The sequence below is a fragment of the Salmo trutta genome, chromosome 21, assembly GCF_901001165.1.
Source record: "Salmo trutta chromosome 21, fSalTru1.1, whole genome shotgun sequence".
In the NCBI taxonomy this organism is placed as follows: domain Eukaryota; kingdom Metazoa; phylum Chordata; class Actinopteri; order Salmoniformes; family Salmonidae; genus Salmo; species Salmo trutta.
In genome coordinates, this window is record NC_042977.1 from 26,171,862 (window position 1) to 26,196,319 (window position 24,458).

The window sequence follows — 24,458 nt, forward strand, 5'->3', positions numbered from 1 at the left end:
TTCTTCCTCCTGCATATTTTTAGAAATGTCTAATTTATGACAACAGCACCCAACTGGAAGTTACTAGGACTACCTCTAAAGAAACACCTGACTTTCTATATCATAATACAATTCCGTGGATTTGACAACATTAGCCCAGTATCTCAATTCAAAATAGAAAACTTTATTTATATGTATTCAAGTTGATTGATACAATATCCTTCAAGAATGATTTTCTTCATTTGAAATATATATCTAAACTGGTCCGGTCATCGGCAGCAGAGATGCATGTAAAACTATAGTTCATCACTCTGGAATTTGGTGCCTTTACAGTGATCTGGAAATGAAATGTAGACAAAAATGAGTCCGCCATCTTGTCAGATGGCCTATTGAAAATAACTATCAATTATTGGACATCCAGTAGAAGACACACCATTTACTGCAATGACACCTGCCGAAAAACTAATTACATCATATTGAAAACATACGAGAGATAGGAGCTGTGGTTTCTTTCTGATGATGAATTCCATATAACCCTAATACTCAAATAGCAGCGAAGAGGCCTAATCCGTCCTGACTTTCTTCACATAGCACATTCAAACCATCGGCCTATGTCCGCGATCTTGTTGAACAAAAATTGCCCTTTAGCTTCTCTAATGGAGTACTAGTTTCACAACATCATTCTCTGAGATATTAAACTGTTAAATAAACTGTTTCTGCTCAGAAATAGTACTTGGTCGGTTGCGCTGCTGTTTCAGAACCCTCATTTAACAGGGTTGAAACAAAATGGTGGATCAAAGACGACAGTTACGTAAGGGGGAAATCATGACACTACAAATATAGCTGTAATAAAGGTAGTAAGTGTCTGGATGTATACATTTTCATATTCTGTTTTCAGATGCCTAATATACAAAAGTGGTCATGTTTGTATTCCCTGGTAGCGACACGGTACTCTTCTAAACATCTTTGGGGTCGCACAATCAAAAAACAGCAACATTAAAACGTTCAGATCACCAAAATGAGTATTTTGTAGGGCATCTGTCTGCTATTCTTTACAAATCAAAGCTCTTCAAAGGCCAAACACCCAGATACAGTGATTATTTGTTCATACAAAAAAATAGTGATTAGTCATTTTAATAAACTATAAAAGCTCATCAAAACCCAATGCTGTCATCTATTACTCCATTTGGGTAATGATGTGAGTGATAACATAGTTCTAGGTAGTATCATTTGGGTAATGATGTGAGTGATAACATAGTTCTAGGTAGTATCATTTGGGTAATGATGTGAGTGATAACATAGTTCTAGGTAGTATCATTTGGGTAATGATGTGAGTGATAACATAGTTCTAGGTAGTATCATTTGGGTAATGATGTGAGTGATAACATAGTTCTAGGTAGTATCATTTGGGTAATGATGTGAGTGATAACATAGTTCTAGGTAGTATCATTTGGGTAATGATGTGAGTGATAACATAGTTCTAGGTAGTATCATTTGGGTAATGATGTGAGTAATAACATAGTTCTAGGTAGCATCTTTGCAGTAAGGGGCAAACGGGAGGCCTGGTCAGAGGGAAACCACAACATGTCTGAAACCGTACCTGATACTTCATTGCATAACTTGTCGACCACATGGTCGGTCTCTTTGGCAAAGAGAGAGATGATATAATCTTCAAACTCCTCCACAATGCTTTCACACTGTAACAGAAGAAAGGGGATAGGTTGCCACTCGACAGACAGCAAAAACAGGTCCTCCGCACATGAGAGATTCACAAGCATGTAGTTTCACACAATAGTGGGCATGGCCGTGAGGCAGACTGCCATTTTTCCTCTCGCCTTGCCGTTCAGCCATCTTGGATGACTCATGTAACCTAGATAGGCAACACGATTGTTGGCGATTCCACACACACACACACACACACACACACACACACACACACACACACACACACACACACACACACACACACACACAGACATCTTTGCGCATTATATTATTTCTTACTTGTAATGCCTAACTTGATCTCAAACATGTGCAAATTACGTGTAAGATCGCAATATAATTGTAAATTTACAAAGGAAATTTTGGGTTTTGGGTTAGAATACAGTACACCCCTGGCACCAAAATGACAAACTTCAACACTGAATGTCACACTGTAATAACTGTAAAAAAAATACAATAATAATGAAAAATACAAATGCGAGCTTTAATACACGGTTTCAGATTTCTTGGTATAATTTCAATTAATGGCTTTCTATATTACAGACTACGACGCATGCAATATATCTTCATTAAAAAGGTCATAAGTAAAGTGGAAAAACAATATCAATGTACGTTTTCATGTTACGGGCACAATTATCAAGAATGTAAATGGTTTTTCAGATAATATCAAGCTGTGATATCAAAGGCCGAGGTATAACATTGACTTCTGTGCTTTAAATTACATCAAAGTTTCACCCTGGTTAACAAAACATAATAAGCAGTTTCCCTCTGCTACCAATATCTCTATTCAACCTTGAAATACTTAGTTAATAGGTGAAAAAAAAGACTTGGAAATGCAGAACATAGGAAAAAAATTCACCTGAACTTTGAAATATGTACAGCATGATGTACAGCAAGAGCGAAAATAAATTAATGAATGTGAGTAAATTAATAAATTATTGCCACACTTACCACAAATTTTAGGGCATTGGATCCCTCTGGGCCATCAAACTTGAAATTGTTAAAATCAGGAAAATCCCCAGCATCAGAACTTCTTGGAGCAAATCTTTTGTATTGCTTTATCTTGGTGTCTGGGTCCATATGAAGAGCATAGTCACTCATGCTACCACAAACTCCATCCAGAAGCTCACTCAAGTTGGACTCAGACCTAGCAAGAGGGACCTGGTGGATAAAAATATAAAAATAAATTAAAAATAATACAAATTAAACTTAACCGAGTTTGATTCCAGTTCTATGAAGTTGCTTGGGATCCGGCCGGGTCATGTTGGTGACCCCTAACTTCCATTCCCATCACACAAACAACCCCTACTTCCCCTATGCTGGAACTATGACATTTAACCTGTAGAAGTATACCCCTTCCCCTTGGAAACAGGACAACACATGCAATGGTGTCTAGACAGGTCAAGGTGCACTATGCTCCCGCCCCCGTGGCCTCCCCGGAAGGAGAGAGGGGAAAGGGTGACGGGGGGGCAGGGGCAGTGAAAGGGCCAGGGAGGGGGGCTGAGTTAAGGAGCAGGGGGAGGCCTAAACAGCAGCCAAGTGCAGGGTAAACAGTTCAGTCTCATCCTTTGGTCCCTTTTGGCGGTTCATCTCCTCCACCCTCCAATGATCAAAGCAGGAAGTTTTCCTTGTCAATCCCGGTCAAAAGGTGCTGGGCAAGAGGAAGGGCGGGGGGCATATTGCAGATGAACTGGATTTTGTGCAATGTAGATATATCCCTGACCCTATTGTCCCCTTTCAGCCTCAGTATGGACCCTTCCGGACCCACTGATTACATTATAGAAGCATTTTCCCCCTCCTCTTTTTTTTATATCTGACTCGTAGTGACACAAAGGGGCTTCCGTGGCTCACTGCCATCTGCTCACAAATAAGATAAAAAGGTTTCAGGAAACTGCCTGAACCTTGGTACACATTTCTCTCCTTTTTCAATGTACAGAGAGCTAAGTAGTTAACATTGAGGATGGTCTATCAACAAAAAAATGGTTTGACTACTTCAACATTAATGTTTAACTTTTAACTAATAAGTCACTTCAAAACAAAAATTGGAATATCAACCATAGCAGCAATTCTTTACAAAAATTGTAAACCAAAAATGGAGCTATTCTGATTATTATTACATTTTATTACACCATAGGTGTATTTCTATGAATATGTATGATGAGATCTTGAGTTGATTGGTCAGAAAAATGTGCCTTAAATGTTTTTTAAAACACACCAAAAACGTCCAGCGTGAAAAAGTCCAACGTCAAGCCAAATCCTTATCATGCAATCCTGAAAATGGTGTGGAATTAAATTCCTTCCTTACCAGTCTGAGGGGTTTGAAAGGGACCTGTCAATCACACATTTCCTGAAGAATGAGGAGGGGACTAGGCAGACCTTGCAGAGAAAAGGCTTCTCAGGGATGCTATCCTCCATTGAATTCCCATTGGAAAACCAGCCATTATTGGAAAGGGGCTTTCAATTTCTGGTGTGAATAATATGGACCAATGAAAACACAAATTCATAAAAACTAGAACCTATTAATGCCACCATTTACAACAATGTGTAATATTGTTATAGTCTTCAGAAAAGGAAATATTTGCATAAACACACAGACAAACGATTGCTGCAGTATTTACCTTTATCGTGACAATACAGAAATGTAATTTAATGAAGAGTGACAGACTTTTTTTCATGGTCCAACCAGAAACATTGAAAGCCATTCGTTGAGAATTAATACATTTATGAAATTCAAATCTATATACAAATATAAAAACATAAGACATGAACAACTTCCATCAACTTATTCATCTAAGTTCAATGTCTTTGGCTTAATGATTCATTGTTGTAGGTTTAACTTTGTGGTGTGACTGGTGTCAACCTTCCTTCAGGGAGCCCTGCTGCTTTCTGAGGAGAGCAAAGGAGACTTAAGACCAGCAAATCTCCTATGATGGCATCTAAGCTTGAACACCCCTCCCTCCTTGATTCAGACAGGGTCAAAAGCCAGTGGGGTGGGGGAGGGTTTCTTGGATTTATGCTCAGAAGTCAAAACAAGCCAGTGATTAGTGCAAAAGGTACACTTCCATAGGGCAGTAAGTACAGAAGTTGATCAGCCATCTGGGTCTGTTGATCGTTTCACTTAAGAGTCAGTGTGCTTACCGTTCAGAGCACTGTAAAACCAGGTACATAATTCAATGCTTAACTCTTCTCTTATTAGTATTCATTATGATTCAGTAATTATAGTGGAGCTATATCATTGCATTCATACACTCTCTCTACTAACAACAACAGGGGTACTGCAGAGGCACACCCCCACAGCTTGAGGGCAAACAAAATGGAATATGAACAAGACTCACAGGGGTATAGGAACTGTAATTAGCATTTATTTTCAAATTAACCCTATTTTAGGAAACATTTAATGAGAGTCTGTGACTATGACATACACACCTGATCCATAGACAGCATAATAAACAGGAAGGACGGAGACTAACTGATGGCAAAAAAAACTATTCTCATGTAGCAAGAGCACCCTCCAGGAAACCTACAGCACCCGATGTCACAGGAAGGCCAAAAAGATCATCAAGGACAACAACCACCCGAGCCATTGCCTGTTCACCCCGCTACCATCCAGAAGGCGAGGTTAGTACAGGTGCATCAAAGCTGGGACCGAGAGATAGAAGCTGTTTTTCAATCTCAAGGCCATCAGACTGTTAAACAGCAATCCCTAACACAGAGAGAGGCTGCTGCCTACAATAAATGGATCACTAGTCACTTTAATAATGTTTACATATCTTGCATTACTCATCTCATATGTATATACTGTATTTTATACCATCTATTGCATCTTGCCTATGCTGCTCTGCCATCGCTCATCCATATATTTATATGTATATATTCTTATTCCATCCCTTTACTTAGATTTGTGTGTATTAGATAGTTGTTGTGGAATTGTTAGATATTGCTGCACTGTCGGATCTAGATGCACAAGCATTACGCTACACTCACAATAACATCTGCTAACCATGTGTAGGTGACCAATACAATTTGATTTGATTTGAAAAGAGAAGGTAAAGACGATACTTCAAGAAAAAAACAAATCCAACTCTATAATGTTTGTTATACTATGCCTATGGAATGTTTGATTTAATTCAAATCTATATGAATGAGAGATAATTAGAGTTGTCACATTAGGAGATATAATATCAGAATCCCTTTTACTTGAAAGTGAACTTGAAATGGCCACAGGGGAGAGGAAAAACCACAAACAGCCTAGCTAAATGAACAGCACGTTACTAGCTATCAATTACCATCAAAAGGGGATTAACCCCTGAGATCAATAGGGGAGCTGACCAGCTAATGACGGTCCCTGGACACTAGTGATAGGCCCCTGGAACACTACCAGGTCTGACCTCTTCACACCACAACAATGCTTGGTTCGAAAAAGGGGGAAATACAGTGGTTTGAATATTCCAGAGGGAAATACAGGTGAAACAGTAATAAAGCGGGTACCAATGCTTACAACCACCCAAACTGAAATTAAGTTACACACTGATCTTTCTTTTCTTCTGCCGGGATGTTTCACAAGGTACGAGATCCAGGAAACCAGGAACTACTATGAAACCACTAGACCTATGCTTTGTCAAGTATTTTAAGTATGAATATGCATTCTTCAATGTATGAATGATGCATCGATCTCTTAATCCATAAATCATCAAATCTTTTTTTTCAAGAAAGTTCAATTGATAGCTTTATGTGTACTATGAGATGTTTTGATCCAGTGGAGCACACTTTGGAATAATACCTACTTTTGCAACATGCTTTTACTGAGGTAGCTACCTTTTTATCAGTCAGGCTCCCATCAGGGTTGAGTCTGAAGCCTCCCACATGGATAGTCTTCTTTGGATCAATCTGACTGATTGAATAATTGAGCTCATCAACAATAGCCCTGCATGCTAAAAGAAACAGACATAGATTAGAACAATCCACAGCACTCATTTACTATCAAACAAGTATTTATAGATCCATATTATGCCCACAGCTAGCGAAAAGCAAAAGTAAAACTGCAATAAAATGATTTCTAATGAAATAAGCTTGAAAGAAATAATTTGATAATATAGGGTGCACACTAGAAACAGAAGTAAATAAGTCATTATGTATACAGAACTGATGATAAGAAAACATATACAACTCATAATACACTATATATACAAAAGTATGTGGACACCCCTTCAAATTAGTGGGTTCAGCTATTTCAGCCACACGCATTGCTGACAGGTGTATAAAATCGATCACATAGCCATGCAAACTCTGAAGACAAACATTGTCAGTAGAATGGCCTTACTGAAGAGCTCAGTGACTTTCGACGTGGCACAGTCATAGGATGCCACCTTTTCAACAAGTCAGTTCATCAAATTTCTGCCCTGCCTGAGATGCTCCTGTCAACTATAAAAGTGCTGTTATTGTGAAGTGGATACATCTAGGAGCAACAACAGCTCAGCCATGAAGTGGTAGGCCACACAAGCTCACAGAACAGGACCGCCGAGTGCTGAAGTGGGTAGTGCATAGAAATCGTCAGTCCTCGGTTGCAACACTCACTACTGAGTTCCAAACGTCCTCTGAAAGCCAACGTCAGCTCAAAACTGTTAGACGGGAGCTTCATGAAATGGGTTTCCATGGTCGAGCAGCCACACACAAGCCTAAGATCACCATGCACAATGCCTAGCTTCGGCTGGAGTGGTGTAAAGCTTGCCACCATTGGACTCTGGAGCAGTGGAAACGGGTTCTCTGGAGAGATAAATCACGCTTCATCATCTGGCAGTCCGACAGATTAATCTGGGTTTGGCGGTTGCCAGGAGAACGCTACCTGCCCCAATGCATAGTGCCAACTGTAAAGTTTGCTGGAGGAGGAATAATAGTCTGGGGCTGTTTTTCATGGTTCGGGCTAGAACCCTTAGTTCCAGTGAAGGGAAATCTACATCATAAAATGACATTCTAGACGATTCTTTGTGGCAACAGTTTGGGGACGGCCCTTTCCTGTTTCAGCATGACAATCCCCCCCATGCAAAAAGCGAGGTCCATACAGAAATCGTTTGTTGAGATCAGTGTGGAAAAACTTGTCTGGCCTGCACAGAGCCCTGACCTCAACCCCATAGAACACCTTTGGGATGAATTGGAACGCCGACTGCGAGCCAGACCTAATCACCCAACATCAGTGCCCGACCTTACTAATGATCTTGTGGCTGAATGGAAGCAAGTCCCAGCAGCAATGTTCCAACATATAGTGGAAAGACTTCCCAGAAGCGTGAAGGTTTTTATAACAGCAAAGGGGGGACCAACGTCATGTTAATGCCCATGATTTTGGAATGAGATGTTCGACAAGCAGGTGTCCACATACTTTTGATCATGTTGTGTAAATACATATTTATATATACACACGACATGATCAAAAGTATGTGGACACCTGCTTATTCCTCCTCCAGCAACCCCCATAATATATATATATATATATATACACATACACACACACACACACACCATTTGGAAAGTATTCAGACCCCTTGAGTTTTTCCACTTTTTGTTACATTACAGCTTTACGTTACAGAAATCTTTCCGTCATCAATCTACACACAATACCCCATAATGACAAAGTGAAAACAGGTTTTTAGAAATACCTTATTTACAGAAGTATTCACACCCTTTGCTTTGAGACTTGAAATTGAGCTCAGGTGCATCTTGTGTACATTGATCATCCTTGAGATGTTTCTACAACTGGATTGGAGTCCACCTGTGGTAAATTCAATTGACTAGACATGATTTGGAAAGGCACACACCTGTCTATATAAAGGTCCCACAGTAACAAAATATTTCTGCAGCATTGAAGGTCTCCATCATTCTTAAATGGAAGAAGTTTGGAACCACCATGACTCTTCCTAGAGCTGGCTGCCAGGCCAAACAGGGAGGTGACCAAGAACCCGATGGTCACTCTAACAGCTACAGAGTTCCTCTGTGGAGATGGCAGAACCTTCCAGAAGGACAACCATCTCTGCAGCACTCCACCAACCAGGCCTTTATGGTACAGTGGCAAAGACAGAAGCCACCCCTCTGTAAAAGGCACATGCCAAAAGGCACCTAAAGACTCTCAGACCATGAGAAACAAGATTCTCTGGTCTGATGAATCCAAGATTGAACTCTTTGGCCTGAATGCCAAGCGTCACGTCTGAAGGAATCCTGGCACAATCCCTACGGTGAAGCATGGTGATGGCAACATTTTGCTGTGGGTATGTTTTTCAGTGGCAGGGACTGGGAGACAAGTCAGGATCGAGGGAAAGATGAACGGAGCAAAGTACAGAGATCCTTGATGAAAACCTGCTCCAGAGGGCTCAGGACCTCAGACTGGGGTGAAGGTTCACCTTCCAACAGGACAACGACCCTAAGCACACAGCCAAGACAACGCAGGAGTGTCATCAGGACAAGTCTCTGAATGTCCTTGAGTGACCCAGCCAAAGCCCGGACTTGAATCCAAACATCTCTGGAGAGACCTGAAAATAGCTTTGCAGCGACGCACCCCATCCAACCTGACAGAGCTTGAGAGGATCTGCAGAGAAGAATGGGAGAAACTCCCAAAATCCAGGTGTGCCAAGCTTGTAGCGTCATACCCAAGAAGACTCGAGGTTGTAATCACTGCCAAAGGTGTTTCACCAAAGTACTGAGTAAAGGGTCTGAATACTTATGAAATGTGATATTTCAGTTTAATTATTTTTTTAATATATTTGATTTTTTTTAATAAAAACCTGTTTTTGCTTTGTCATTATGAGGTATTGTGTGTAGATTGATGGGGGGAACAACTATTTAATCAATTTTAGAATAAGGCTGTAACGTAACAAAATGTGGAAAAGTGAAGGGGTCTGAATACTTTCTGAAGGCACTGTATATACAGTACCAGTCAAAAGTTTAGACACACCTACTCATTCAAAGGTTTTTCTTTATTTTTATGATTTTCTACACTGGAGAATAATAGTGAAGACATCAAAACTATGAAATAACACATGGAATCATGTAGTAACCAAGAAAATAAATGTTAAAGGAATGAAAATATATTTTAGATTCTTCAAAGTAGCCACCCTTTGCCTTGATATTTTCATTTGTTTAACACTTTTTTGGTTGCTACATGATTCCATATGTGTTATTTCATCATTTAAATGTCTTCACTATTATTCTACAATGTAGAAAATAGTAAAAAATAAAATAAAAACCCTTGAATGAGTAGGTGTGTCCAGATTAGTACTGTATGTATGTATGTATGTATGTATGTATGTATGTATGTATGTATGTATGTATGTATGTATGTATGTATAATATATATATATATATATATATATATATATATATATATATATATATATATATATATATATATATATATACACACACTGCTCAAAAAAATAAAGGGAACACTTAAACAACACAATGTAACTCCAAGTCAATCACACTTCTGTGAAATCAAACTGTCCACTTAGGAAGCAACACTGATTGTCAATAAATGTCACATGCTGTTGTGCAAATGGAATAGACAACAGGTGGAAATTATAGGCAATTAGCAAGACACCCCCAATAAAGGTGTGGTTCTGCAGGTGGTAACCACAGACCACTTCTCAGTTCCTATGCTTCCTGGCTGATGTTTTGGTCACTTTTGAATGCTGGCGGTGCTTTCACTCTAGTGGTAGCATGAGACGGAGTCTACAACCCACACAAGTGGCTCAGGTAGCGCAGCTCATCCAGGATGGCACATCAATGCGAGCTGTGGCAAGAAGGTTTGCTGTGTCTGTCAGCATAGTGTCCAGAGCATGGAGGCGCTACCAGGAGACAGGCCAGTACATCAGGAGACGTGGAGGAGGCTGTAGGAGGGCAACAACCCAGCAGCAGGACCGCTACCTCCGCCTTTGTGCAAGGAGGAGCAGGAGGAGCACTGCCAGAGCCCTGCAAAATAACCTCCAGCAGGCCACAAATGTGCATGTGTCTGCTCAAACGGTCAGAAACAGACTCCATGAGGGTGGTATGAGGGCCCGACGTCCACAGGTGGGGGTTGTGCTTACAGCCCAACACCGTGCAAGACGTTTGGCATTTGCCAGAGAACACCAAGATTGGCAAATTCGCCACTGGCGCCCTGTGCTCTTCACAGAGGAAAGCAGGTTCACACTGAGCACATGTGACAGACGTGACAGTCTGGAGACGCCGTGGAGAACATTCTGCTGCCTGCAACATCCTCCAGCATGACCGGTTTGGCGGTGGGTCAGTCATGGTGTGGGGTGGCATTTCTTTGGGGGGCCGCACAGCCCTCCATGTACTCGCCAGAGGTAGCCTGACTGCCATTCGGTACCGAGATGAGATCCTCAGACCCCTTGTGAGACCATATGCTGGTGCGGTTGGCCCTGGGTTCCTCCTAATGCAAGACAATGCTAGACCTCATGTGGCTGGAGTGTGTCAGCATTTCCTGCAAGAGGAAGGCATTGATGCTATGGACTGGCCCGCCCGTTCCCCAGACCTGAATCCAATTGAGCACATCTGGGAAATCATGTCTCGCTCCATCCACCAATGCCACGTTGCACCACAGACTGTCCAGGAGTTGGTGGATGCTTTAGTCCAGGTCTGGGAGGAGATCCCTCAGGAGACCATCCACCACCTCATCAAGCGCATGCCCAGGCGTTGTAGGGAGGTCATACAGGCACATGGAGGCCACAAACACTACTGAGCCTCATTTTGACTTGTTTTAAGGACATTACATGAAAGTTGGATCAGCCTGTAGTGTGGTTTTCCACTTTAATTTTGAGTGTGACTCCAAATCCAGACCTCCATGGGTTGATAAATTGGATTTCCGTTGATTAATTTTGTGTGATTTTGTTGTCAGCACATTCAACTATGTAAAGAAAAAAGTATTTAATAAGATTATTTCATTCATTCAGATCTAGGATGTGTTATTTTAGTGTTCCCTTAATTTTTTTGAGCAGTTTATATATATATATATATATATATATATAAAAAACGGTGTGTATAGACAGTAAGGACAGTATATGAATAGAAAAGGTGTGAAGAGCAGTAGTTATATAGGATGAGCCATGACTAGAACACAGTATATACAGTGCCTTCAGAAAGTATTCCGCATTTTGTTGTGTTGCAGCCTGAATTCAAAAGAGTAAATATTTATTTTTTCATCCATCTACACACAATACTCCATAACGACAAAGGGAAAACATTTTTAGAAATTTTCGCAAATATATTGAAAATGAAATACAGAAATATCTCATTTACATAAGTATTCACACCCATGACTCAATACATTTAGAATTACAGCTGTGAGTCTTTCTGGGTAAGTCTCTAAGAGCTTTCCACAACAGGATTGTATAATATTTGCCCATTATTCTTTTGAAAATTCTTCAAGCTCTTTCAAATTGGTTGTTGGTCATTACTAGACAACCATTGTCAAGTCTTGCCATAGATTTTTAAGCATATTTAAGTCAAAACTGTAACTCTGCTCCTGTCTTGGTAAAGAACTCCAGTGTAGATTTGGCAGTGTGTTTTAGATTATTGTCCTGCTGAAATGTGAATTCATCTCCCAGTGTCTGATGGAAAGCAGACTGAACCAGGTTTTTCTTTTTATCCTTAAAAACTCCCCAGTCCTTATCTATTACAAGCATACCCATAACATGATGCAGCCACCACTATGCTTAAAAATATGGAGAGTGGTGCTCAGTAATGTGTTGTATTGAATTTGCCCCAAACATACCACTTTGTATTCAGGACAAAAAGTTAATTGCTTTGCCACATTTATTCCAGTATTACTTTAGTGCCTTGTTGCAATCAGGATGCATGTTTTGGAATATTTGTATTCTGTACAGGCATCCTTCTTTTCACTCTATCAATTAGGTTAGTATTGTGGAGTAACTTCAACGTTGTTGATCCATCCTCTGTTTTCTCCTATCACAGCCATTCAACTCTGTAACTGTTTTAAAGTCAGCATTGGCTTCATAGTGAAATCCCTAAGCGGTTCCCTTCCTCTCCGGCAACAGAGTTAGGAAGGACGCCTGTATCTTTGTAGTGACTGGGTGTATTGCTACACCATCCAAAGGGTAATTAATAACTTCACCAAGCTCAAAGAGATATTCAATATCTGCTTTTTTCTTTAACACATCCACCAATGGCTGCCCTTCTTTGCGAGGACTTGGAAAACGTCCCTGGTCTTTCCAATCTAATTAAGAACATTTTTATTTGTCACATGCGCCGAATACAACATGTGCAGACCTTACAGTGAAATGCTTACTTACAAGCCCTTAACCAACAATGCAGTTCAAGAAATAGAGTTAAGAAATTATTTACTAAATAAACTAAATGTAAAAAATAACAATAACAAGGCTATATACAGGGGGTACAGGTTAGTTGAGGTAATTTGTACATGTAGGTAGGGGTAAAGTGACTATGCATAGATAATAAACAGTGAGTAGAGGCAGTGGGTGGTGGAGGGGGGTGTCAATGTAAATAGCCCGGGTGGCAATTTCATTAATTGTTCAGCAGTCTTATGGCTTGGGGGTAGAAGCTGTTAAGGAGCCTTTTGGACCCCGACTTGGAGCTAAAAGTACCATGTGCCGTGCAGTAGCAGAGAGAACAGTCTATGACTTGGGTGACTGGAGTCTGACAATTTTTGGGGTCTTCCTCTGACGTGGGGTCCTGGATGGCAGGAAGCTTTGCCCCAGTGATGTACTGGGCCGTACGCACTACCCTGTGTAGCGCCTTGCGGTTGGAGGCTGAGCAGTTGCCAAACCAGGCGGTGATGGAACTGGTCAGGATGCTCTTGATGGTTCAGCTGTAGAACTTTTTGTGGATCTGGGGACCCATGCCAAATCTTTTCAGTCTCCTGAGGGGGAAATGGTGTTGTCATGCCCTCTTCACGACTGTCTTGGTTTGTTTGGACCATGATAGTTTGTTGGTGATGTGGACACAAAGGAACTTGAAACTCTCGACCCGCTCCACTGCAAGCCCCATCGATGTTAATGGGGTCTGTTCAGCCCTCCTTTTACAGTAGTCCACGATCAGCTCCTTTGTCTTGCTCACATTGAGGGAGAGGTTGTTGTCCTGGCACGACATTGCCATGTCTCTGACCTCCTCCCTAAAGGCTGTCTCATCGTTGTCGTGATCAGGCCTACCACTGTTGTGTCGACAGCAAACTTAATGTTGGTGTTGAAGTTGTGCTTGGCCACGCAGTTGTGGGTGAACAGGGAATACAGGAAGGGACTAAGCACACACCCCTGAGGGGCCCCAGTGTTGAGGATCAGCGTGGCAGATGTGTTGTTGTCTACCCTTACCACCTGGGGGGCGGCCCGTCAGGAAGTCCAGGATCCAGTTGCAGAGGGAGGTATTTAGTCCCAGGGTCCTTAGCTTATTGATGAGCTTTGTGGGCACTATGATGTTGAACACTAGCTGTAGTCAATGAACAGCATTCTCACATAGGGCAGTGTGGAGCGCAATTGAGATTGCGTCATCTGTGGATCTGTTGGGACAGTATACGAATTGGAGTGGGTCTAGGGTTTCCGGGATGATGGTGTTGATGTGAGCCTTGAACAGGCAGGTTACCTTCACTTTCTTGGGCACAGGGACTATGGCGGTCTGTTTGAAACATGTAGGTATTACAGACTCGGTCAGGGATAGTTTGAAAATATCAGTGAAGACACTTGCCAGTTGGTCCACGCATGCTCTGAGTACACATCCTGGTAATCCGTCTGGCCCCACAGCCTTGTGAATGATGACCTGTTTAAAGGTCTTGTTCACATCGGCTACGGAGAGCGTGATCCCACAGTCGTCTGGAACAGCTTGTGCTCTCATGCATGCTTCAGTGAGCTTGCCTTGAAGCAAGCTTAAATGCATTTAGCTCGTCTGGTAGGCTCTCGTCACTGGGCAGCTCACCGCTGGGTTTCCCTTTGTAGTCCGTAATAGTTTGCAAGCCCTGCCACATCTAATCGTCCTATATTGACACTTTGCCTGTTCGATGGTTCATCTGAGGGCATAGCGGAATTTCTTATAAGCGTCCGGATTAGTGTCCCGCTCCTTGCAGCCTGCAGCTTTAGCCTTTAGCTCTGTACGGATGTTTCCTGTAATCCATGGCTTCTGGTTGGGATATGTACGTATGGTCACTGTGGGGACGATGTCGCCGATGCATTACTGATGAAGCCGGTGATTGAGGTGGTATTCTCCTCAAAGCCATTGGATAAATCCCAGAACATATCCCAGTACGGACTAGCAAAACAGTCCTGTAGCATAGCATCCACGTCATCTGACCACTTCTGTGTTGAGCGAGTTACTGGTACTTCCTGCTTTAGTTTTTGAATGTAAGCAGGAATCAGGAGGATAGAATTATGGTCAGATTTGGCAAATGGAGGGCGAGGGAGAGCTTTGTATGCACCTCTGTGTGTGGAGTAAAGGTGGTCTAGAGTTTTTTTCCCTCTGGTTGCACGTGTGACATGCTGGTAGAAATTAGGTAAAACAGATTGAAGTTTACCTGCATTAAAGTCCCCAGGCACTAGGATGTGCATTTTATTGTTTGTTTATGGCCTTATACAGCTCGTTGAGTGGTCTTAGTGCCAGCATTGGTTTGTGGTGGTAAAAACATATGGCTACAAATAATATAGATGAAAACTTACTTGGTAGATAGTGTGGTCTACAGCTTATCATATGAGGTACTCTACCTCAGGCGAGCAATACCTCGAGACTTCTTTAATATTAAACATCGCGCACCAGCTGTCATTGACAAATAGACACACACCCCCACCCTTTGTCTTACCAGAAGTAGCTGCTCTGTCCTGCCGATGCACGGAAAACCCAGCCGGCTCTATATTCTCTGTGTGGTCGTTCAGCCACGACTCGGTGAAACATAACATATTACAGTTTTTAATGTCCTGTTGGTAGGATAGTCTCGGTCATAGATCATCCAGTTTATTTTCCAGTGATTGCACGTTGGCCAATAGAACGGATGGTAAAGGCGGTTTACCCACTTGCCGACGAATTCTCACAAGGCACCCGACCTCCGCCCCCTGTATTTCCGTCTTTTCTTCACGTGAATGATGGGGATTTGGGCCTGGTCTCGGGGAAGCAGTATATCCTTTGCATCGGACTCATTCAAGAAAACAATCTTCGGCCAGTTCGAGGTGAGTAATTGCTGTTCTGATGTCCAGAAGCTCTTTTCGGTCATAAGACACGATAGCAGCAACATTATGTACAAAATAGGTTACAAACAACGCAAAAAAATCAAACAAAATAGCACAGTTGGTTAGGAGCCCGTAAAACGGCAGCTATCCCCTTCGGCGCCATTGTCTTTGTGGTTGAATCTGTGTTTGAAATTAACTGCTCGATTGAGGGACCTTACAGATAATTATATGTGTGGTTACAGAGATGAGGTTGTCATTAAAAAATAATGTTAAACACTATTATTGCACACAGAGGGAATCCGTACAACTTACTGTGTGACTTGCTAAGCACATTTTTACTCCTGAACTTACTTAGGCTTGCAATAACAAAGAGGTTGAATATTTATTGACTCAAGATATTTAAGCTTTTCATTTTTAATTAACCTTTAAAAACATAAAATACATAATTCCATTTAGAAATTATAGGGTATTATCTGTAGGCCAGTGACAAACATTCTCAATTGAATCCATTTTAAATTCAGGCTGTAAAACAACATGATTAGGAAAAAGTCAAGGTGTGTGAATACTTTCTGAAGGCACTGTACATATAAAGTGGGTAAAACAGTATGTAAACATTACTCAAGTGACCAGTGTTCAGTGACTCTATGTACATAGGGCAGCAGTCTCTAAGGGGCAGGGTAGAGTACTGGGTGGTAGCCGGCTAGTAACAGTGACTAAGGTTCAGGGCAGGGCGGTGACTGTTTAACCGTCTGATGGCCTGGAGATAGAGGCTGTTTATCAGTACCTCGGTCACAGCTTTGATGCTTTAATTCATTGGTAGCTTGAGAAGTGTTACATACTCATGCAAGGATGACTCCAAGGTTTGGTCAGACTGCAGTGTTGAGTTCAAAGAATGACAATGGTGCTCCAATTAAATGTGATGAGCTGCCTTTTACCAAGTTTAACTTGCCTTTTTAAAACATAATTGCTGAAATTATGTAATAGCTGGAAAATGTTAATTATCATGATGACAAAGTTTTCAATAGTGCGCCTTTCTTATTTTTAGATAAAGAATATTGTAAATTGTCTCTGTCCTTCTACACGTTTGAAATTCAACAGAAATTGTAATGAACACGATGGGAGACAGAGAGCTGGTTTCAAGCGCAGGGTAAAGGACCACAGGAGGAGGCAGGTAGCTGGGTCCAGGGGCAGGCAGAAGGTCATACACAGGGGGTCCAAAAGGGCAACAGTACAGGCAGGGAAAAGGCTAGTAACATAGTCCGGAAGATCAGGCAATAGGTAGTTAACAGAAAATCCAGTAGGCTAAAGTACAGGCAGGGAATAGGCAAAAGGCGTCATTAGTGAGGCAGGCAAAAAATCATGCACGAGAGGCGTAAATCATGGTAAAAACAGATCTCTGAAAGCTGTGTGTCGCAAAAACAAACGATACCTCACAGTGATGGGGGCAAAGAACTGAACTAAATCGTGTGTGAACAGGTGATGAGAATTCAGGTGATTGGGATCTGGAGAGTAAGCTGTGTTCAGGGGATCTACATGTTTGACAGTGTGAGCTGGAAAGTGGGCTGGAATGTGAGCTGCTTTCAGGGGATCTACGTGTTTGAGTTGGAAGCAGACGTTTTTTAAAACTGCATGCACAAACAATAAGACCTCAAAATAGTTTTACTAATATAATGATTGTCCAAAATTGCACAGTAACAAAAAAACTCTTGATAATCAAGAAACCAATCAGATGTAGAATAGGAAATGCTGTCCTGGCAGGTGAAATGATAGGAAACAAGCTTACAATACATTAGTTTGCTTGAGTTAACTTTCACAAAATAATATATTTTATCACAATACTTCACAACCCTTTGCAAATCTATAGTCTGTATTGGCTCTCAACAGGGGCTGCATTACATGTAGGCCTAAATCCTGAAAAAAAGCATATTGCATAGGTAGAAAGGGACAAAGTGGACAAATAAACATCCCAATTTACCTGAACAATACAGCACCTTGTCTTTTTTCCCTTCAGTAGTTTCGGTTAAGATACTCATTGCCACCAAGGCAATTTGAATAATCCATGGTGCCATATTCATACCCTGAGGGAAAGAGATATGTATAAAGCCAATTCATTATTCAAATTTTAAAAAAGGTATTTGCCATTGAGCGCCACCCACAGTCTATCTAGCAAGAGTCATATTCTGAAATCAGGTTGTGAAGCAAATTACTATAGAAGTACTCTTACTTTAACACAAAACAACAAGAAAACTGATTTCCACAAACTGTCTAGACATAACAGAATGTGTTGAGCTCCAAGAAGTTACATCATATGTGAAGGGGTATAATTGTACAGAGCTAGAGTGAAACTGGGTTTAACATGGGCCATAAAACTGAGTGCCTCTCCACAAGGGTATGGGGGGGTTGGCCACAAGTCGTGTTATCTTTAGATCAAATATTCAAACAGAACTTAGTCTACAACTTCACGGTGGTGAGAAATATTGATAAATAGTGAAAGGAGGTGGAACACAAACCGGTGTTAGCGGTCCTTGAGGTTAGCGGTCCTTGAGGTTAGCGGTCCTTGAGGTTAGCGGTCCTTGAGGTTAGCGGTCCTTGAGGTTAGCGGTCCTTGAGGTGCCCCTTGGTCTAGCAAAAAGTTAAGAGTATAGTGAATGATGAATGTTTGCAGAGTCTGTGTAGTCTAGAATAGTGGAGAGTAAATAAACCCTTAAAAGTCCTTTATTCCAGCAAAAATATATATGTTTATGTCTTCGGTGATATATTTTGATTGGATGCTGAACACAGTTTGAATGAGAGAAAACATTATTGTGTTGTTATGGGGTTGAAAGCCTAGATACTGTTAAAATGTATCTTTAACGGTAGAATTAACAAAATGACGTAGCAGGAGCAGCACAGCAGATATTGCTATGAGCAGGAAGCAAGAATTCGCTCGCACACAGTATCGGTGCATGTGCACTTACAATGTGGTAGCTATGGGACCAGTGCCGCCTCTGTCTGTACGCAGACTACGCACTGCGCGTAGGGCCCTGCAACCGCTAGGGGGCCCCCGACCCAGAAATGTTTAAATAAAAATAAAATGCTGGAACTCAGTCGGGGTCTGAACTTACTATTAAAACCTCCACGGGCTAGGGGGCAGCACTGAGAATTTTGGAAAAAATATGTGCCCATTTTTAACTGCCTCCTACACCAACTCAGAAGCTAGGATATGCATATTATTAACCCATTCGGATAGAAAACACTCTGAATTTTCTAAAACAGTTTGAATGGTGTCTGTAAGTATAACAAAACACATATTGCAGGCAAAAACCTGTGAAAAATAGATTTTAAAAAAAATGTGAATTTTGTGACTGTACTATTTAGTGTCATTGTTTTATAGATACCACAGTGAGAAAGGATTCATTTCGCAACTCCTACGGCTTCCACTAGATGTCAACGATCTTTATAAAGTTGTTTGAAGCGTCTATGATTAACAGGGAGCAAATTAGAATGCAGGGAAGTTGACATGTCGTCACTTGATTTTTTCACGCCTGCGCATAAATCTGGGAAGAGTGAATTTGTCATAATCGTTTTTCTAGACACAGGATAGGTCGTGTGAAAATATTACTGATGTTTCACGTTAAAAATGGACCAAAAGATTGATGCTAAACAACGTTTGACATGTTTGAACGAACGTAAATAGATTATTTACTAGTTTTTTTTAGCTTTTCGGCGTGATTTTACACCCCCCCCACCACGTTTTGTGGGAGCCTACTGAACGCTAACTACTTGGTGTTATTTGGACATAAATTATGAACTTTGTCAAAAGAAACCACATTTGTTCTGGACCTGGGATTCCTGGCAGTGCCTTCTGATGGAGATAATCAAAGGTAAGGGGATATTTACAATGTTATTATGATATTAGATGCTGCTAACCTGTATAGCCTAGCCTATTGTTCTTAGCATAGTACCCCGTTTATTGCAAAATGTGATTTCCCAGTAAAGTTATTTTGAGATCTGGCCATTCGGTAGCAATTGCGAGATGATAATATATTATTCTTTGAATGACAATATTATAATTTACCAATGTTTTCGAATAGTAATTCCGTGATTTGTAACGCTGGATTCACTGGGAGCATTCGAGCCGAAAAAAATTCTGAATTTCACCGCGACTGTAAATGCTGTTTTTGGATATAAATATGAACTTGATGGAACTAAAAATGCATGTATTGTATAACATAATGTCCTATGAGTGTCATCTGATGCAGATTGTCAAAGGTAAGTGCATAATTCTAGCTGGTTTTCTGTCTCAGTTGATGCCCTTCTTTATATTGGCTAAACATTACACACAACTATTGTCAATGTACTCTCCTAACATAACCTAACTTTATGCATTCTCCGTAAAGCCTCTTTGAAAATCGGACAACGTGGTTAGATTTAGGAGATGTGTATCTTTCAAATGGAGGCAAATAGTTGATTATTTGAGTATTTGAAATGATTAGACTCTTGCAGTTTTGAATTCCCCGCCATGGTCACATGACAATGAATCCCAATACCGGGATAAGATCCCCAACAGGTTTTAAGAGTGATAAAAGTAAAAATACACAAGGTGCAATTTAGAAATTTGGTAGTGCATTAGAAGTTATCCACTTGTTATGTCAGTCGCTGAGCACGGTTACATTCACAAAATAATATGATTATTGTGGATAGTCAGATTAACATAATAGTTTGATTGAAACGTTTATACATGCTTTGTAAGAAGAACGATTTCCTTAATAATCCTGTTTACATGGTCAGATCTGAAATCAGGCTACTGAAGGCACTCTGATAAATGCAGAAAATCACCAATCAAAATAAACATTCTACCACAGCGTACATGTTATTTTTGGGAAGCATATTTGATTCTGAGTTTGGACATATAAAGTTTGCATGTGAAAACTACTTCTAAGACGCATCCATTCAGTCGTTCCGAACTCACTTCACTTGCGCTAAAGAGGGAGGCTCTCGGCTGGTGCTAGCCCATACACAGATCATATACACCGCTGGAACACCGATGAAGGTGTTTACATGTCCTAATAATTCTAAAGATTGCTCAGAAAACCATGTGTTTTAATCTGCGTATGTTTACTTCGATGTTGACCTTACGCTGATTAAGATAGTCATGTAAACACATTACTCTGCTTATCGCATAATCTGCCTACTGCCATAATCAGTTTAATATCGAATTATTACTGGGCTTGTAAACGTACTTACTGACAGTCACTCAATTTGCCCATGTCAGTTAAAAATGTTTATTGCCACTACAATTTGCCTACCACTCCAACAGATCCACGGAAGATATAATTTCCATCGGTATTCACATGGCCGTAACACATCTGGACCAGAGGAACACCCTACATGCTATTCATTGACTACAGTTCTGCATTCAACACTATTGTTCCCTCCAAGGTTGACTGCAAGCTCAGAGCCCTGGGTCTGGACACCACCTTTTGCAAATGGATCTTGAACTTCCTGACTGGCAGACCACAAGCTGTGAAGATTGGCAACAACACCTCCTCAACACTGACTCTTAATACAGGGACCCCCCAGGGGTGTGTCCACTGTACTCCCTGTTCACCCGCGACTGCGTAGCTCTGCACGACACCAACTCCATCATCAAGTTTGCTGACGACACCGCGGTGGTAGGAGTTGATTGTTGACTTCAGAAAGCAGAGGAGGGAACATGTTCCGATCCACATCAAAGGGACTGCAGTAGAGAGAGCCAGCAGTTTTAAGATCCTCAGCGTCCACGTCACAGAGGACTTGACATGGACCAACACCACCTCCACTCCTGTCAATACACCTCAACAGCATCTGTACTTCCTAAGGCGGCTGAAGAAATTTGGCATGCCACCTCGGGTCTTTTTCAAATACTATTGCTGCACCATCGAGAGCGTCCTGACCAGTTGCATCATGGCCTGTTATGGAAATTGCTCCGTCCACAGACGCAAGGCCCTCCAGTGGGTGGTGAAGGCCGCCCAGTACATCACTGGGACCGTGCTCCCACCCATCCAGGACTACTTGAAACGGTGCCTGAGGAAGTCCCAGCAGCATCAAAGACCTTACACACCCCAGCTACAAGCTGTTCACTCCCTTAGCGTCGGGGAGACAGTATTGGAACATGAGGTCTAATACCAACAGGCTCAGAGACAGTTTCTATCTACAAACCAATCAGACTTCTGAACACTTGAACTGAACTGACCACCTGCTCTGATTCTCCACACCTTAGCACACACACACACACACACACACACACACACACACACACCTGCTGCTACCAGACTCTTATTATGATTGCTAAATAGTGCACAATTTAAATGCTTGCCCCCCAATACCCCCTTCCCAAAACATGCGTAAATATTGGACTATAAATTGTGCCTTCCTGTATTATACTTATGCTAAAATGTTATGCCTGCGAGGGGGGCCCTCCAACCAAATCTCGCTTAGGGCCCCCAAAAGGCGGCACTGCCCACGACCAAAACATCAGAGAAGTTTAGCCTTGCTGTGCTCCAACACTCTTAGTTGTTGTGGAAATAATTGACCCGCTATGCTGTTTACTTTGTGCATCTTGTCATATAACCGACTCTATCTTTAAAATCAACTTCCAGTAGATCACTGTTGAAATAAGCAAATGCATGCGGTATGAAGAAAGTAAGGTAGTGGTGGAAAGAGGGGATTTTGGCAGGACAATGCTATACTAGCCTACTATAGGTTGACTGACCTCTACATACATATTAATTAAATCTATACCCTCGTTAAAATGCATTGCAAAGAAAATGTTCAACAAATAATTAGTTTTTGATAAAAATCCTGGATGCAAAGCACTGTAAATTGACCACAGCACTGTAAATGTGCCTTTTGACGCCTTGCTCTCATTAACAGAGGTTTGACTGCGTTCTGGATACATCACTGGCGGCGCGTTAAAAGCGGAAAAACGAAGCTTGTGTGAATGCAGCATTCAGCCTAGATAAAGTTGTGGGGCAGCCTATTTTCATGTAGCCTACCCAAGTCGAAAACATTATAAATAAAGGCCAAATATGCTACCCTGTCATTTTCTAATAATTACACCAGTCAGGTAGCGTAATACTGGATTACAATAGACCCTTGGAACTTACCTGATTCAACAGTCAGGTGAGTAAGAATTAGGAACTTTTCAGCACGGGAAGCTACAACAGTGAAGTCGGATTCAGACGCGAGGGACAACGTTGTGAATGCTGACTGTACATAAAACAAACGGCTAAAGTGAAGTTCGTTTTTTAATGTTCACCTGTTTTGAATGAACCATGATCATATCTACCTTACTGTCAGTGGACAGTGTCTACTTACGTGCTTGTTCCAGGCGTTGCCACGTTCAGCCAGGAAGCAGAACAATGACAGCTATGTGAGCCAATGGTATTGTAAACTCAGCACAGATATCCAATGACAGAACGCAACCTAACGGGAATGAACATACTGAGAACACCGGGCGTCGAGTTGCTCTGAGGCGCTTTCCAGATCGACAACAATCACCTGCTTTTGTGCTAACAGTAACTTGATTATGCTTGTTAATGAGTGAGTCGACTATATAGACGCTGCGCAAATTTTCTCCATCTTTCCAAGTAGTCCTATCCTTTAATACCCTTCTCAGTCGACCCTTGTGAATAAGCCCAATAGCCTAATAATGCAATATGAAGGCTATGCTGATCTCTTTGTTAAGTGACCCACATCATGTACCCCAGTCCATTCTATTAGAAATGAACAATTAGTCATGTTAGCTTAGCTTAATTGTGGTCCTGTGCTTAAGGAGATTGAATTGCTTGTGTTGATTTAGACATAATTGTTTTGCATTCATGGGCAGTGATGAGATCATGGTGCTCATTTTCGATACATGAACAATTTTAGTCCCTTCATTTTGGTGGTTAGTAATTCAAAGTAGTCAAGCACTACTAGCAAACTAGAGGTGTGCTACAGTGACTGTTGGTTTCACATTGTGCCTCCAGCTAGTGATAGGTGGTCCCTTTTGAGAAGGGAATTTGACCTGGTTTTCTCAGTCAGTAACTGCATAGTAACCACATATCACCTTCTCTTATAAAGGGGGAGTGTGTGTACATTGAGAATTCTCAATATAGATGAGACAATGTGATAGATATGATAGAGCTGGTTCTTTTGTGCTGAAAGAAAATGGTTTGATCAGTCAATTATTAGTTAAAATAAACATGATGTTGATACAGTATATTTATATTCATCAATGTGAAGCTTTCTACAGAGCCCCCATAGAATATATCTTGAAATGCAATTGGACAGTGCATTTTTAAAACCATTCGGCATGTACTGTATATCCTGTAAAATTGGATGTTAGTGATACAATTCCAATAGTATATTATTGTCTACTTGGTCTCCAGTAATGACTGATAGTGATGTACTGATAGTGATGTACTGATAGTGATGTACTGATAGTGATGGCTGATAGTGATGTACTGATAGTGATGTACTGATAGTGATGGCTGATAGTGATGTACTGATAGTGATGACTGATAGTGATGTACTGATAGTGATGTACTGATAGTGATGTACTGATAGTGATGGCTGATAGTGATG

At 41.2% G+C, this 24,458-nt stretch overlaps 1 protein-coding gene across 1 annotated transcript; it reads right to left on the reverse strand.

The window, feature by feature from the left end:
• Window positions 1-141: 141 nt before the first annotated feature.
• LOC115157048 (protein canopy-1) lies at window positions 142-23,200 on the reverse strand. Its single transcript, XM_029704933.1, has 7 exons — window positions 22,997-23,200; window positions 18,380-18,491; window positions 17,845-17,947; window positions 6,517-6,632; window positions 2,653-2,862; window positions 1,580-1,676; window positions 142-316 (listed from the first exon to the last, which is right to left on the reverse strand). Exons 3-7 carry the CDS (start codon window positions 17,942-17,944, stop codon window positions 276-278), a joined length of 564 nt encoding a protein of 187 aa, XP_029560793.1. The 5' UTR covers window positions 17,945-17,947; window positions 18,380-18,491; window positions 22,997-23,200; the 3' UTR covers window positions 142-275.
• Window positions 23,201-24,458: the final 1,258 nt, after the last annotated feature.

What these genes read in the sequence shown, in the direction of transcription:
- LOC115157048 (XM_029704933.1), bottom strand. Translation starts at nt 17,944, where the DNA reads ATGAATATGGCACCATGGATTATTCAAATTGCCTTGGTGGCAATGAGT. An exon ending in CAAGGTGCTGTATTGTTCAG is followed by an intron (nt 6,633 to 17,844) that starts GTAAATTGGGAT and finishes TGTTTCTTTTAG; the next exon opens with CATGCAGGGCTATTGTTGAT. An exon ending in CCAATGCCCTAAAATTTGTG is followed by an intron (nt 1,677 to 2,652) that starts GTAAGTGTGGCA and finishes CTTCTGTTACAG; the next exon opens with TGTGAAAGCATTGTGGAGGA.